The 17680-nt window shown below is 44.4% G+C and overlaps 1 protein-coding gene across 2 annotated transcripts in view; it reads left to right on the top strand.

Moving 5' to 3' along the window:
* Window positions 1-17680, top strand: part of NEGR1 (neuronal growth regulator 1) — a 561497-nt gene that overhangs the window by 498765 nt on the left and 45052 nt on the right. The window contains exon 7 of one of the 2 annotated variants that reach the window (XM_066597781.1): window positions 1298-1339. The exons of the other annotated variant lie outside the window; for it this stretch is intronic. Coding sequence (XP_066453878.1) covers window positions 1298-1339 — 42 coding nt within the window. The remainder of the gene's footprint in view (window positions 1-1297; window positions 1340-17680) is intronic. 2 annotated transcript variants of the gene reach the window in all.

The raw sequence follows: 17680 nt of genomic DNA, 5'->3' as shown, positions 1-17680 counted from the left end.
CCCCCTCTTGTTTAGCGCAGACAAAACCAGAGATGTATCAGCTAGAGGTCTCCTACCTTCCCAAATGAGCACCCTGTTATTTCCAGTCCCAATAGTCTGTGCTGAGAAACTTCTTAATATACATTTAGGATGGTTAGAGATCCTTTCTTATATTACAGAGCTCTGAAACCCATACAAAGTCTTTGCGTTAAAGGGGTTGTACCAAGTATTACCCTTATCTGCTACCCACAATATAGGGGCCAAGTGTCTGATTGATGGCGATTCAACTATTGGGACGGGATTTTGGAACTATTTAAATTTTAAAAAATGTTGTTCAGGCTTGGATATTCATTTTGAAGATGTCTCCGGGTGATTTAATGTATTTACTAGTTGATATATAATGAAGTAGTCTAGTTTTTGGTCTGTTTTGTTCTTCTTCCTTGGCCTATATATGCATTGGTTGAGACCTACAAAGTGAACTGGTCGAAATCTACGAAATGCACTGGTTGAGGCCTACAGAATACATGGCTGAAACATACAAAGGGCACTGGTTGTGACTTACAAAATGCACTGTTGAGGCCTACAAAGTTAATTGGTTGAGACCTACAAAATGCAGTGGTTCAGACTTACAAAATGCTTTGGCTGAGACCTAGAAAATGCGCTGGTTGAGATCTACAAAATGCAATGGTTGAGACTTACAAAATTGACTTCTTGGGACTTACAAATTGGTCTGGTTGAGACGTATAAAGTATACTGGTTAAGGTCTACAAAATACACTGGCTGAGACCTAAAAAGGCCCTGATTGAAGCCTACAATATTTTCTGGTTGAGGCCTACAAAATGCATTGGTTGAGGTCTACAAATTGTACTAGTTGAGGTCTTCAAAATGCTTTGGATGAGACCTACAAAAATACACTGGTTAATGCACTGCTTGAGGCCTTCAAAATCCCATAGTTGAGGCCTACAACTGCACTGGTTGACACCTACCAAAGAGCACTAGTTGTGTCTAATAAAGGGCTTTGGTTGAGAGACCTACAAGATCTGGTCGAGGCCTATAAACCGTCCGCCTCCACACTGTAGACAAGGGGTACATCGTATGACTCTGCTGTCTGTATAATTGTGTAACTGACGTTAAATCGAATGAGAACTTGTCATTGGCCAGGATTGTGATGACAATGATGGCATTTCCTTTTGTTAAGATGTTCCTGTTTGTTGCATGAATGTTGCCTGCCTCATTCTGTGTGCGTCTTCCATAAAGTGTGTGATTAATGCCCAAATTGTTCTTGTTTTGTTTCCTTTCCTTCTTTCCCCTTTTGTAGAAATTATTGAAACTTCCACCTCTAGTCCTGTCACCAGCTCAGGTCAGTGTCCACATACGCTCCAGTATGCCTGGGTACTCTCTCTGCTTTGCCATATCATTGGCCACCCATCATGCCGAGCCAGCTCTCACTGCTATGAACTCTTTGTCAGTGTTAATGTTTATTGTTTTGTTCTATGTGTTTGTATGTCTCTCATTGGCTGGAATTTAACATCTGGGCTGGGTTTAACCTCTAGCTGTCTTCTGCAGAGTCAGCCATTTTGTGTGTTAAATTTACAAGCTGGTCGTAAATGTTAGAGGAAAGTATGGCACCCTATGGATAGTCATACCCAAGAACATAGAAGACATACAGTCTATTGAAACTGAGCTGTGAAGGGCTGCATGCAGCATCACCCAAAACCATGACCTCCCACTCAATGCAATCCATGGCCTTGCCAAGCAGACGTTCATCGAATATCTTTCACCAATACGTCTAACAGTGTCTTTTCCTTGGTTCTGATCATTCTTGTGTGTTGACTAGTGCTGAATGGAAGGGGCATTCAAGAACCAAGATTCCCCCTTGACCTTTTCTCCAAACATTCTGGTCTTCAGTGTCACCCCCTCCATTGTTCTGATACTTCATGTGCCTTCTGGTACTCTAACAACATATTGCAAGCCCTCATGATCATGACAATCCTACCCATGAGGAGATTTTGTTAACACCACTGTTGATGTTGCTAATATTTCCTTATAGTAAGGAAGGTAAATTTGCCCACAAAATGGCTGCCTTGACTCTTATTGGCTGATCGTGAAGATGGTGAACCAAGAACCAGGACAAATAGAAAAATGGATCTACAGCTTAGTGCTCGAAATAACATGCTTTAACTATCTACGGCTTCTTCCCTACTTTATGCCTGAGATTTCAAGGGTTATTCCCAGGTATTTATTGCATATCCTGATCAGTGTAGATCCCACCTCTAGGACTCTCACCTCTCGGTTGCTTGGCTTTCTTTGTAACTCCCGTAAACTTGAATGGAGATGTCTGTATACAAGTGGCCACCTCTACATCGAGTGTGCGGCAACCGACAACCATGGTCATTAGAGTTGAGGATGCCAGAGATGGAACCAGAAAGTATCAGGCACTCATGGTTTATCAGGTAGATGTGCCATAAATGGATAAGATGGGAATAACTCCTGAACTTGTAGATTCTTTTTAAATTAATGAAGATACAAATTAAGTTAAGATGAGGAAATCAATCTGCTTATTTAGCATTTGTCTCTATTGATTTGTAATTTGCCTGCCGTTAGGATACATTGGATGGTTGGGATTCACCTTTGGCTAATCAAGGTGATAAATCTGTAAATCAATTCACCGATTGTGTTCTGAGGGCTGGCAGATCCATGAATTGAGCCAGTTGATTGTCTCATCTCTAGTTGTATGTTATGTATACGGGTTGCATGTCCCGTTGACTGTCATGTCTTTCTCCGCCGTTTGCTCTAACCACTGGTATTATGCCTAATAATCACGCTGCGCTGGTCAAGACAATATCACCGCATAACATTTACTACATGGAGACAAGCTGCCCGATGGGACAGGACCACTGGCGCGTGTGCCCTGGCCAACACCAACCAGGTCACATCATCTGGTGGTATGTGGTTTGATTGGCTGGTGGGGAGTTATTGTCCCCAGCCGGCCAATAAGTCACTGTTATGGGTATATATATATATGTTCCAGTCTTCCTCTCAGAGGGGGGCGATAATTTCTTTGTACGTGGAGTTCTAGTCTGGTCCACGTCCATCTTGTGCTGCCTCACAGTTAAATAAGTCCTGATTTATCTGATGTTTCATCTGCTTCCTTATATTATTGTCAAATTGCTATTGGTGTTTGACAATGGTCACATCCTTTTCCGTCTTAGGGACAGTTTAGTGCTTTTAGGCAGGGTTCTCCCCGTATTTGTTAGCCAGGATAAGATTTCTCTATTGCTCATTTCTGTTTTTGATATAGCGTGTATATCCGTCTTGTTGGACAACTATTACATATGATCTGAATGTGGTGTTTAGGCGTCTGGCTCAGACGTAATAGGTAACTGTAACTGTCCTTCACTTAGGAGCGCCACCCAACGAGCCAGACATTGGCCCATAGAGGAGAGTGATGGCAGTAAGACCGGTGTGTCACCACTGAGGACAGTGATGGCAGTAAGACCGGTGCATGACCACTGAGGACAGTGATGGCAGTAAGACCGATGCATGACCACTGAGGACAGTGATGGTAGTAAGAACGGTGCCTGACCACTGAGAACAGTGATGGCAGTAAGACCGGTGTGTGACGACTGAGGACAGTGATGGCAGTAAGACCGGTGTGTCACCACTGAGGACAGTGATGGCAGTAAGACCGATGCCTGACCACTGAGGACAGTGATGGCAGTAAGACCGGTGCGTGACCACTGAGGACAGTGATGGCAGTAAGACCGGTGCGTGACCACTGAGGACAGTGATGGCAGTAAGACCGGTGCATGACCACTGAGGACAGTGATGGTAGTAAGAACGGTGCCTGACCACTGAGGACAGTGATGGCAGTAAGACCGGTGCATGACCACTGAGGACAGTGATGGTAGTAAGAACGGTGCATGACCACTGAGGACAGTGATGGCAGTAAGACCGGTGCCTGACCACTGAGAACAGTGATGGCAGTAAGACCGATGCCTGACCACTGAGGACAGTGATGGCAGTAAGACCGGTGTGTGACGACTGAGGACAGTGATGGCAGTAAGACCGGTGTGTCACCACTGAGGACAGTGATGGCAGTAAGACCAGTGTGTAACGACTGAGGACAGTGATGGCATTAAGACCGGTGTGTGACGACTGAGGACAGTGATGGCAGTAAGACCGGTGTGTCACCACTGAGGACAGTGATGGCAGTAAGACCGCTGCCTGACCACTGAGGACAGTGATGGCAGTAAGACCGGTGTGTGACGACTGAGGACAGTGATGGCAGTAAGACCGGTGTGTCACCACTGAGGACAGTGATGGCAGTAAGACCGATGCCTGACCACTGAGAACAGTGATGGCAGTAAGACCGGTGTGTGACGACTGAGGACAGTGATGGCAGTAAGACCGGTGTGTCACCACTGAGGACAGTGATGGCAGTAAGACTGGTGTGTGACGACTGAGGACAGTGATGGCAGTAAGACCGGTGTGTGACGACTGAGGACAGTGATGGCAGTAAGACCAGTGTGTCACCAATGAGGACAGTGATGGCAGTAAGACCGCTGCCTGACCACTGAGGACAATGATGGCAGTAAGACCGGTGTGTGACCACTGAGGACAGTGATGGCAGTAAGACCGGTTTGTGCCCACTGAGGACAGTGATGGTAGTAAGACCAGTGTGTCACCACTGAGGACAGTGATGGCAGTAAGACCGATGCCTGACCACTGAGAACAGTGATGGCAGTAAGACCGGTGTGTGACGACTGAGGACAGTGATGGCAGTAAGACCGGTGTGTCACCACTGAGGACAGTGATGGCAGTAAGACTGGTGTGTGACGACTGAGGACAGTGATGGCAGTAAGACCGGTGTGTGACGACTGAGGACAGTGATGGCAGTAAGACCAGTGTGTCACCACTGAGGACAGTGATGGCAGTAAGACCGATGCCTGACCACTGAGAACAGTGATGGCAGTAAGACCGGTGTGTGACGACTGAGGACAGTGATGGCAGTAAGACCGGTGTGTCACCACTGAGGACAGTGATGGCAGTAAGACCGATGCCTGACCACTGAGAACAGTGATGGCAGTAAGACCGGTGTGTGACGACTGAGGACAGTGATGGCAGTAAGACCGGTGTGTCACCACTGAGGACAGTGATGGCAGTAAGACTGGTGTGTGACGACTGAGGACAGTGATGGCAGTAAGACCGGTGTGTGACGACTGAGGACAGTGATGGCAGTAAGACCAGTGTGTCACCAATGAGGACAGTGATGGCAGTAAGACCGCTGCCTGACCACTGAGGACAATGATGGCAGTAAGACCGGTGTGTGACCACTGAGGACAGTGATGGCAGTAAGACCGGTTTGTGCCCACTGAGGACAGTGATGGTAGTAAGACCAGTGTGTCACCACTGAGGACAGTGGTGGAAGTAAGAGCGCTGTCTGACCACTGAGGACAGTGATGGCAGTAAGACCGATGCCTCACCACTGAGGACAGTGATGGTGGAAAAACTGGTGCCTGACCACTGAGGACACTGATGGCAGTAAGACCGATGCTTGACCACTGAGGAGAGTGATGGCAGTAAGACTGGTGCCTGACCACTGAGGACAGTGATGGCAGTAAGAACAGTGCCTGACCACTGAGGACAGTGATGGTGGTAAGACCGGTGCCTGACTACTGAGGACAGTGATCCGCTACAGTAGTCACATACCTACATTATCCCTGGCTGCCTATAAGGAAAAACCTGCAGGCAGCCACCAGAGCGTTTGGGCCGGATCGGAGGGAGACAGAGGAGGCTTGTGCTGCTTTACTGGACGACCTCTGTAAGGTTGTGTGGCAGATTTTGGTGCGGATTTTGACATGGATTCACATTAGGGCACAGTCACATATTGCTGTTTGCTGCGGATTTTGTTGCAGATCTACAAGCAGATTTCAGCCTTTCAATTGAATTCAACTTGAAGGGATAAAACCCGCAGATCTGCACCAAAATCCGCAACAAATCAGCGACGTTAGAGCGCATCCATAACATGGATTTCAGCATGGGTTTTGGTGCAGAATTCACCCCTTCCTCCTCAGCGCGGAGGTGACATCCACACTGAAAATCCACTGCAAAAAGTGACATGCTGAGGATATAAAATCCGCTCGGCAGATGTTCTCAGCAACAAGTGAGATTTCTCAAAATGTCATGCACTTTGCTTCTGCTGCAAAAGAAAATCCACAGCGTATTTACCACTTGTGGACAGACCCTAATGAAGGCATAGCAGCATGTCCAGGACAACAGGGGTTAGCAGAGGAAACTACAAGGAAAATAAAAGGGGAACTACAAGTTCCAGCATACCCATATTGTCACAATGTGATATTAGAAGGCATTGCAGGAAGGGGGGGTATAACAGAAGTACAATTTACAGCACATACAGACTGTTATTATGGGATGTCAGAAGGTATAAGAGGAGAGAACTACAAGTCTCAGCGCTTGGTTATCAGATCCAACCCAAACATCCATCATCACAGGACCTTCAGTCTGCACTGCTGAGTTCAATTAAACAGCATCCAGGTCCTCTCATCTTCTTTTCTCTGCCACGCTGCCCTGCCAGGAGGTGCCGCCTGAGGCAGAAGGCTCAATTTGCCTCCTGGTAGGGTGGTAGGATCACCACTGAGTATCAGTCTCCTTATATGTAGGAAAGAGAAACCCTGATGTCCTTCTAACTCTCCAGGACCGAGTGCGACCGCATCTTCTGCACTAATTACAGACACCGCCCCCCTACCTTTATGACATTTAGTTCAGACGAACCCTTTAATTGGATATTGTTATGAGGTTTCCAAGCCCATCCATGGACTAAACGATCTCCTACGTCAGTTGCATCCAGCACTGCATTATCTCGATTCAGCATCTAGGAGGGCGCCGCTGTCCACGGAGCAGCGCAGATGGAGCAGACGCAGCAGCGCTGATGAGCTGGAGTACTTTCTCTGTATTTGGACAGATTTCAACATCGCTTTTAACAAAAGAAAGTAATTATTCCTTATGTGCCCCGTCCCCGCTTCCCCGCCAAATATTCTGCGAAAATTGGATGAAAATCGCATTACGCAGGTATAAAGTGACCTATTTTTGGAACTTAATTTAAAACAACGCGAATTAAATGGTAAAATGCGGTAATGAAATGTCATCCGTCACTTTGGTGAGCTGGATCTCTAATTCCTGATGGCAGAACCATCCGCCTGTTTATCTTTTTTTATTTGTTTGCTGCAACAATTTACTTGATGGATATTAATGCAGCAGAGGCGCTCTCAACAGGTGACATGAAGAAGTGACAAGTCTCTGTTGATTTTAATGCCCCCATACTGAGACAATCCTATCAAGCAAACATAAAACAGAGGCTTTAGTACATTACATGAAGAGACTCGCGCACTTCAGTCTTCGGCTTTCATTTTCCTCTACTTATAAATTGTTTTTCTGTCTTATTCCGACCTCTCTGCACTCAAAGTTTTGGTCTAGTAAATATTATTTTTTATGATCGCACTCTTTAAATAAGGCTCATCCCACCCTGGGAATACGGACAGAGCCAGAATGGAGAGCGGCAGGCAAGCAGCGGCTCTCGCTCTAGTAGACCAGGTCCATCCGTGTCCAGGAGTGCATCCACATATACCAGAACAGTGATGGCGAACCTTTTAGAGACCGAGTGCCCAAACTGCAACTCAAACCCACTTATTTATTGTAAAGTGCCAACACATCGGGGCGGGGCTTATCACAATGTATGATTTTTACCTCCGTCGTTCTTAAAAGGACAAGGCTGTTTCAAAATAGACTGCGTGCAGATTTTGGCTTCTTTTGGATGCGGAATTGCTGTGGAATTTGCCACGGAAACTTCCGCTGAGGACATTCTGCAGCATTTCCACTTCGTGTAAACATATCCCTGCAGTGATATTGACCCCCTCCAGAGCGGCCCCAGCAGTACGGGTGATCCCCTGAGAGCAGCCCCTACGCTAATAGTGACCCCCCCCAGAGCGGCTATGGTGGTTATAGTGACCCCGCACAGCAGCCCCAGCGCTAATAGTGACACCGCACCGTGGCCCCAGTCGTAATAGTGACATCCCACAGTGGCCCCCCGGTAGTAATAGTAACACCACACAGTGGTCTCAGTGGTAATAGTGACATCCCACAGTGGCCCCAGTAGTAATAGTGACATCCCACAGCAGCCCTCAGCAGTAAGAGTGACATCCCACAGCGGCCCCAGCGGTAATAGTGGCACCCCACAGTGGCCCCCAGTAGTAATAGCAACATCCCAAAGTGGCCTCTGTAGCAATAGCGCCCACCTTTGAGACCCAAATTCCCCCCCCCCCCCAGCTCCTCTGCTTGGCGCTGTTTTTGCCACTGATCCCACTGATCCCAGGAGCACATTGTGACGTGCTGCCGGACACCTCCTCCCCTCCCCTGCTCTTGCGGAACCAAGTAGGAAACGTCAGAGATGGGGGGAGGAGGATCCCTGCTGCACACTGACATCACAGTGTGCGCCGGGATCAGCGCTTCTAGCAGCGCTGCTGAGTGAATACCAGCAGGGGAGCTGCGGCACCCCTGCCAGTATTTACTAATGTGGTGAGCGGCCGACGGCGGCGAGTGCCAGCTGGGAAGGCCATAGGTTCGCCACCACTGTACTAGAATATTCTGGAAGATGCTGCAGAGTTATTTTATGATGCGGAAACTCAGCACCAAAATCTGCACGTGGATTTCGACCCGGATGTGAAAATGGCTAAATTCGGTCGGCAATTCCACGTCATGGATTTTGATGGTGATTTTGACAGCAGAATATTCTGTAGCATCTCTTGGACTTTATGTATGGGGACGGTTGATGGGAGTAAGACGTTATTTTAGTGTTGGGATAACTTTGCTTAATTTGTTATTGCATGGTCTTCTTAAGCGGGGGCGGGAAAAGAGAAATGGTGTGCTGAGCAGGAGACATCTGAAGAGTTGTTGGAGATGGAGGAAGAGGGGAGACTCTCCTGGTTTGTACTACAGGGCTGTAGCAATGGTCCTACGGACTGTTTTTTCCTCTGGTGATCAAGAAGATGAGTGCTGAATAGTGAAGTCAGTGCCAAGTGGTTCCTCCATTGTCTTCCCACTGATGACACTGAATTCGTCGGGCTGGAAAGAAATTGATTCCTGGTCAGCCAGGTGCAGAGCTGCTGCAGGTATCCCAAGTCATTGGGCCTATAGACTGTTTAGTACTGACCCCAGTTAACCGGCCAAGACTTTGATTAGCCAATATTTACACAGGCTTTTGTAACTTTATTGATAGACTGCTATATCCTGGGTTACCAGATTATCATATTCCTACTTTACTGTTAATAAATTGGTTGTTTATCTAGCCACAATGAGTCCCAATTACTGTGCAAGCTACCCCCGAAGCCTCCGGGTCACTGTGGCAAACAGGGCCTAGTTCAGGACGTGGTCTTCCCCTGATCTGGTATGGCCAGGACCAGGTCATGAGTTTCTGATGTTCCACCTACTTACCCATGAGATAAAGGGGATCATGACCTTGCTTATGAAGCTTGGCCCGGTGCTCCCTACTTCGGTGCCAGGTCAGTTCTTTGCCCGTTGGACTGTCACCAACCCAGAAAACCAAGAAAGCCCTGAACCTGTTGCTTGCACCCCTTTGTGAAATATGAATGCCACTCAGCGCTCCCTTCCCTATACCGGTTAATGATTGTGAGGTCGGAGGCAATGGCTGCTAAATGGTGCTGCTGCACCACTAATGAGGAGGCACCGGGGACAAGTGCTGGCCACCTTGATGATGAGTGTTGATGCTGCTAGTGCTACACCCAATCAGAGGGTAGGTAAGTGTCAGATGGAGCCATATGTGTATTGCAGCATATGCGACATGGCTGGCTTTCACCCTCCTGCTGGGATTGAGTACTGGAGATACCTGTTACAAGCAGCAGAGGGACCAGTAAATCAGAAACACGGTCAGCGAGTAGAGGCATAACTAGGCCCCAATGCAATGTCTGTAACAAGGGCCCAACAATAATGCTTCATTCACTCCACCATGTGAATATATCCTTGGGTTCCAGCGTTTAGGTGTGACTGCATTTTCTGCACCCATTACAGTTACGCCCTTGCCAGTGAGACCATATGGGATGGCACTGATGTAGCTGCGATGCAGTCTAGTAAGTTTTTTAATTTGTTTGCTACATCGGTGTAACATTGTGCAGATAGGCAGCTGTCTTACCCGCACTGTAAATGTCCCTGAAGTTTTGTCGATAAAACTGCTGTTTACCTACAAAATCGTATGGTCATTTAACAATCGGTTTAAAAACTACAGTACCCGCGTGTCACCGTGGCTTCCGTCGTATCACAGACACGTCAATGCTGCCCCATGTGGGCTTACCCCAAACTGCATGGCAATTATTTGATCACTGTGTGGCTCTCGTATTAAAGTAGTTGTCTGTAATGATGTTGTTCACAAACTAGATAAGCCATCAAAAAATGGCGCACACCAAAAATGTACAACACAATAGAACAATCTTTAGTGAAAAGTTTAGGAAACAAAGAGACTAAGAGAAGACGGCTACCTGCACACATTAAAGGGATTCTGCCATCAGGCTACCTGAACCACAGGCAGCATGAACCTGTGACAGGGATGGACACTTGGAAGTTTGACTCTGGGCTGAGCTCCGAGCCACGGCGGCGGGCTGTGACCCAGAAAAACGGATTGATGAAAAATATACGTACACAATGCTTATGTGATATTCCTATAACTTCATGTGGTATAATACAAGGTATGGAAGAATCACCACCTATGATGTCGAATGACAAAGTCATGAACATGCGTAAAGTCAAAGTTGGACGGAAAGAAAATGACTCCCCCCCCCCCCCCTTCCCGCCATAATGCTGTTGTTATGGGAATAAATCATATTCCAGAAGATTTCACTGGTTTGCTCCAGATTGGTTATAATGAGAAGCTTCATGCATGAATATATGTATTTGAACTCACGGATGCTCTCCATCAGCCCCCATACTCTTCTGATTTATTCAAAGGAAGTACAATACAGATATACTGAACATGACGCACCAATTATATGCATACCCCTCCCAACATCATAACAACTCATGATTGGCCTAGTATGTAATGACGCTAATGATTACCATATGTTTACGCCCCAGGTGTATGTCGCTATGTGAACATGTAATTCCTATATACCAAAGTAGCATAGATTTTATTAATATTCCAATCTGGACTGAAAGTATGCAGTCAGAGATAAGAAGTTCTTCACCTTGTTAGCTTTGGGAACCGTACGTGGGAGGTTCAGCTTCAACTTTTACTTCTACATACCAGGGTATAATATTGAGCTGGTTAACCATTTAACTGCTAGGTATTTCCTATGAAGGTATATATACGAATTTATATATGTTTGCCTAGGCTGATATAAGAAACACATTTATATTATTACTACAACACTGTGAAATTATACAGTATCAGATCATCCTGACAAACCAGTAGGGGGCATAAGGGCTATAATATACGGGGAAAGAAAAGCTCCAAACGTATCGCCACCAAAGCCGCAACCTTCTCCAAACTGTCAAGTGAATGGATGGAGCGGCGGCGCGCATGAACGTACTGCGGATAACTTTATATTTTGGTGCAACCACTTTAAGGCTTCCTACTCAAAGACGAGCGATATCACGCCGTGAAACTCGGCCCAATATCGCGCTCATGAACGTGCGAGGTACCCATGGACGCGAGGCGAATTTCTGTCAAAAGCGCCTCCCATCACTTCTGGGAAGTTGCAATCCATGCAACGTCTTTCCCTGTCCCATTGAAAACAATGGGCGATGCGTTCCAAGGAACGTGAAAAGTTAGAACATGCCACGATTTTTCGGATATGTATATGACTCCATTCAAAATAATGGGAATCATATTCGTTCATAATTTGTGCATCTCGCAACACACTAATCTCGCATGATTTTCTCGACCGTGTGAAAGCCGCATAAGGCGGGGCTTACACGAATGGGTCAGATTCTGCATGAGTAAATCTACATCGGATGACCTGAAATCTATTGCGGAAACAAATTGCGTATGGACGTGATCGGTCACAGATATGGTGGCATTTCCACGCGGCTGTATGCATATAGACTGCATATCGTCCGCACTAAAGAAAGAGGAGAACATCTCTCTCTCAATGGAGGCCGTTCATGCAGAATCCGCATTAAAATAGGGCATGCTGCGGTTTCTCTTCCCCTCGCGGAATACGCAATTTGTATCTGCAAGTGTGAAGGAAAATTTGAAAATTCTTGCATGCCTTGCAATACCGAAATTTTACCGCGGAGCGTCCGTGGAATCCACAATTCGAATTTGGCCGTGTGAGACCGGCCTAAGAGGTACAAATGTCTTAAAACGACCGTAGGGTTTGGGGACAAAGTTCTGTCAAGGGACAATTGTTCTTCTCTGCTACCCCTCTGATGCATCCTCAAACCCCGAACTGTAATGCTGTGTAAGGGGCCCTTCAGCTTTCCAGTATTGCAAGGGTTACAGCCCAACGCATTTCATCATGAGTTTATATAGCAGCATCCCTGGAAGTACCGGAGTTCAGCTCTGCAGCACTCTGAACGCAGCCTGAATGTGAGTCATTAAGGCCACTTTAGATGACTTATTTCAGCTCCGTATTTGATCCGGTAACTCTATGTAACCATTCATATCGCAGTGTTTCAGCATTTGGGCCCCATATGCTAATTTTTCCCAGGGCCACACTTTCTCTAAACCAGTTTCTGCGTGTCAGTCCATGTAAATGAGCGCACTGTGTTCTACATGCAGTAAAATAGTTCCCAAACTAGTGTTTTGCTTCGAGTCCTAGAAGCCCTGCAGTTTTCTTCAGTGGCCACTAGAGGCAGTGTCTGTCACCTGTAGATTTGCATTAAACCATCTAGGCTGCTTTATAAACAGTTTGGTAAATAGCTAATCAGCCTACTCATTTCTACCATACAAGATAACAACTGTCCCCAGAGACCACAGAAGCAAAATGTATTAAATTGTGATGAATTAATCTACATACTCATCGAGTGAAGCCAATTATGCAGTTTGTGGTTGGTAATTGAGTACTGATTAACCTAAGCACTACAGTGATTACTTATGGAACCTTTTAGATACTAAACAAACATTATACATGATTTTCTTGGATTTTAGGAGATTTCTGAGGATCTTTGCTGTCTTTCTTGCATTGCAAGTAATTATTAGCAACGTACTGATATAATATTACATCATTGAGTTCTGTGAACATACAGTGTCGCCCCCTGGTGTTCATTTGGACTCATTATATGTGACGGTGGAGGAAGAAATTTGGCCTGAAAATGGTCAGCATCTCAGTCATCTTTGTGCATGGGCATTTATTCTCCAGTCCTTCTGTTGTCTTATATCAAGTTATTAGAGAGTTTGTGCAGCCAGAATCAAAATCACTCCTATTACAATAATCACAAGAACTACCAGACGAGCTTTAAAAGTCTTCAGAAAGAAATTAAAAAGTTCTACATGCGGCTCTGTCATATAACTGTAATATAATGAGTACAGCAACATTCCAGATGTCACCAACAAAGTGACTCTGTTAGAGCTTCATTCCATTTTCTCAAAAGAAATAGATAAATAGAGATACAGATAGATAGATAGATAGATAGATAGATAGATAGATAGATAGATATGAGCTAGATAGATAGATAGATAGATAGATAGATAGATAGATATGAGACAGATAGATAGATAGATAGATAGATAGATAGATAGATAGATAGATAGATAGATAGATAGGAGATAGATAGATAGATAGATAGATATGAGACAGATAGATAGATAGATATGAGCTAGATAGATAGATAGATAGATAGATATGAGACAGATAGATAGATAGATAGATAGATAGATATGAGCTAGATAGATAGATAGATAGATAGATAGATAGATAGATAGATAGATAGATAGATAGATAGATAGATATGAGCTGGATAGATAGATAGACAGATAGATAGATATGAGATAGACAGACAGATAGATAGATATTAGATAGATATTAGATAGATATTAGATAGATAGATATGAGATAGATATTAGATAGATAGATAGATAGATATTAGATAGATAGATATTAGATAGATAGATAGATAGATAGATAGATAGATAGATAGATAGATAGGAGATAGAGATATAGATATGAGATAGATAGATAGGAGATAGATAGATAGGAGATAGATAGATAGAAATGAGAGATAGATATGAGATAGATAGATAGATAGAAATGAGATAGATATTAGATAGATAGATATGAGATAGATTTTTAGATAGATAGATATGAGATAGATAGATTTTTTAGATAGATAGATATGAGATAGATAGATATGAGATAGATTTTTAGATAGATAGATATGAGATAGATAGATTTTTTAGATAGATAGATAGATAGATAGATAGACATGAGGTAGCTAGATAGATAGACAGATATGAGATAGATAGATATTAGATAGATTGATAGATAGATATGAGATAGATAGATAGATATAAGATAGATAGATATTAGATAGATAGACAGATATGAGATAGATAGATAGATAGATGTGAGATAGATAGATAGATAGATAGATAGATGTGAGATAGATAGATAGATATGAGATAGATAGATAGATATGAGATAGATAGATATTAGATAGATAGATGTGAGATAGATAGATAGATAGATGTGAGATGGATAGATAGATAGATAGATAGATATGAGATACATAGATATGAGATACATAGACAGATATGAGATACATAGATATAAGATAGATAGATAGACAGATATGAGGTAGATAGATAGATAGGTAGATATGAGATAGATAGATATGAGATAGATAGATGTGAGATGGATAGATACATAGATAGATGGATAGATATGAGATACATAGACAGATATGAGATACATAGATATGAGATAGATAGATAAATATGAGGTAGATGGATATTAGATGATTATGTTAGATAAATAACTTGAGTGATAGATTTATATCTATTATATCAGAGACGTAATGAATATTACATTGGTTTAGAGTCTTAAGCTATGAGATAGATACTGAATAAGATATATGTGGGGCATGATAAAAAGATGCCCTGCCCACTCAGTTTGGCCCCACCCATTTTCTACATTTCATCCAAGCAAGGAGAAAAACCATAGGAAGAAAACCCCTTAATAATTGGCTAGAATTCTGTAAGTGGGCGGGGATAATATAAGTAGGCAGGGCCAGATTTCTATAAAACTAGCTGTTTTGCAGATTAATGAGCAGGTAATGATTTTATTGTCCCTTTTTGTATCAATTATTTTTGGGTTTGGTGTCGCCTTACAAATTTCACACGATCCCATATTTATTGGTGGTCGGTAAATCAAAGATTTTTGATACTTGGGAATAAATTACTCCGCCGCTTTAATAAGTGTTGTTCACAGCGATATCCAATCAAGTCTAGCAGACATTTGATATTCTGCGCACTGAATGTGGTTCAGATGACTGAATTAGCATTTTGTGGTAATACAATCCATCATTACTGGGCCAACGTAGCGTTTCATGTAGCCGAGGAGGAATGAACGTGACCTACTTATTTTCGGATTCATTTATAAACTCGGCTAAGCGATCAGGTTGCTTATCTTTAAAAATTAGCATATTAGAGCTGACAGTTAAAAAAACATGAAATAATAGAGATTAATTTCATTTTTCGCGTAACCTAAAATAAGACGTCTCAGAGCTGTGACTCCGCGGTTTGATTTATTCATCAGTCTCATCAGTTTCTTAATTGCTGTTTGGTATAAACGTCAGGTTTTCGCTGCATCTATACAATTTGACGTCTTTCAATATTCCGCATGTGCCGTATGTCGAGTTAGAAAGTCTCTTTCGTGAGACTTTTCAAAGGTTTGCTCTTTTCTTCTTCTGCTTTTTAAGTCCCCAGAAGTGTCTCACTACAGAACAATCTCTCATCTCTCCGAGAAATGTGTTGGGTAATTATCAGACACAGTTAAAGGGGTTGCGCCAAGTTATAAAGTTAACCTCCAATCACTGTGACCCACACCGATCCTGCAAATGGGAGTCCCGAATGTCCCTGCATGAACGGAGTGGAGGTCGTGCATACGCAGTGCGGCTCCATTCATTTTAATTGCACTGTCGGAGATTGGCGAGAGCTGATACTCTGCAAATTTTAGTGATCCTATTGAAATTAATGGATCGGCGGTGCACTTGCCCTATGTTTACTTTGTTCATGCAGGGACCTCTGGGACCTCTGTTCTCAAGATTGGTGGGGGTCCCAGCAATTGGACTCCACTAATCATAAAGTTATCCCCCTATCATGTGGATAGAGTAGAATTTAAAATTTGGCACAACTTCTTTAGGGCTCAGTAAGACGAGTGTTGCACGGATGTGCAAAATGCGTCTGACTGTAGTTCCGTGCCCATTGCTTTCAATAGGACAGGCGCTGCTGCAGCTCCATTGACAGCAATGGGATTCAGGCAACCTCCGCAGTGATTTTCGGGGAAGGGCTTGAAATAAAAGCCCTTCCTTGAAAATCATCCCTAGCTGCTTTAAAAAAAAAACAAACAAAACATCACCTCTCCACCGCTGTCGGGGCTCTGGTGCGTCTTTGTTGATCTGCGGATTATTCTGATTGCCAGATTAGGGTCAGGAAGGATTTTTTTCTCTGTGGAAGATTGGCTTCTACCTCATTGGGTTTTCTTGCCTTCCTTAGGATCAACATTGGGGGGTGTAGTGGCCCAGAGTTGAGGGTCTTCAGGGTAACGTTGTGTCTGTTTCATATAATCTGTCTTTTACGTGTATATGTGTGTCTGTGTCGATTTGTGTTCTGTGTGATGCTAACAAGCTGTGTTGTAACCTTCCTGTCTCGCTTGTTGCGTTGTTTGTGTGTGTATTGTGGGATCTTAGGATGAGTTGGGAGGCGGAACTTAGAACAACGAGAGTTAAGTGAGAGCAGAGATGTAGATGGTGGAGGCAGACGTGTCAGCGGGAGGCTGCCGCTCGCTTTGCTTCTGCCTATGCCGAGTCGTGGGCCTACCTTAGTCCCGGTGGGATGATTTACCCTGGGCGCCGGAGCTCAGAGAGATAATCCCTGCAATGACAAGAAGTGTGCAGCACGGTCGCAGAAGTAGCGTTGCTAAAGTGGGGAGCGAGAGTAGCTCAAAACTACGGAAGTGAGCGCCAAGTGGAGAAAAAAGTTGGAAGCCATCTATCTGACTGTGAGTTGTACGAGTCCATGTTAGATGAAAGCCAGAGAAGTGCAAGCGGCCCAACCACAGTTACTCCATCACCCACTAACGTTATCACTGAGAAGACAACCCTCAGATAACTTGGACTGATGGGAATTGCTTGGGAGAAGCTGTAACCGGAGAGAGAGAGTGTGGAAGCGAAACCTTGTGTGGAAATTGTGTTCAGAGCGACGTTAATTCAAGTGCCAAAAAAGACTGCACCACTGTGAACTGTTCTTGTGCTGAGTAAACCTTGTACCTTCGGTTTACCACAAAGCTACGTGGACTCGTCTCAGTTGCTTAATCATGGCCAATTGGAGTTTACACCTGCTGAAAGGTACTGGCGTCACCGTGACAACTACCAATTGACTGCACCGCTTTTCTTTTTTCGCACGGCTGGGTTGGTCCTGACTTTGCTGCCATTACCGGGGGAGAGATTGCAGAGCTAC

This window comes from Eleutherodactylus coqui, chromosome 3 (assembly GCF_035609145.1).
Source record: "Eleutherodactylus coqui strain aEleCoq1 chromosome 3, aEleCoq1.hap1, whole genome shotgun sequence".
Lineage (NCBI taxonomy): Eukaryota > Metazoa > Chordata > Amphibia > Anura > Eleutherodactylidae > Eleutherodactylus > Eleutherodactylus coqui.
Note: the sequence above shows the minus strand (reverse complement) of the source record. Positions and strands in the feature narration are given on the sequence as shown.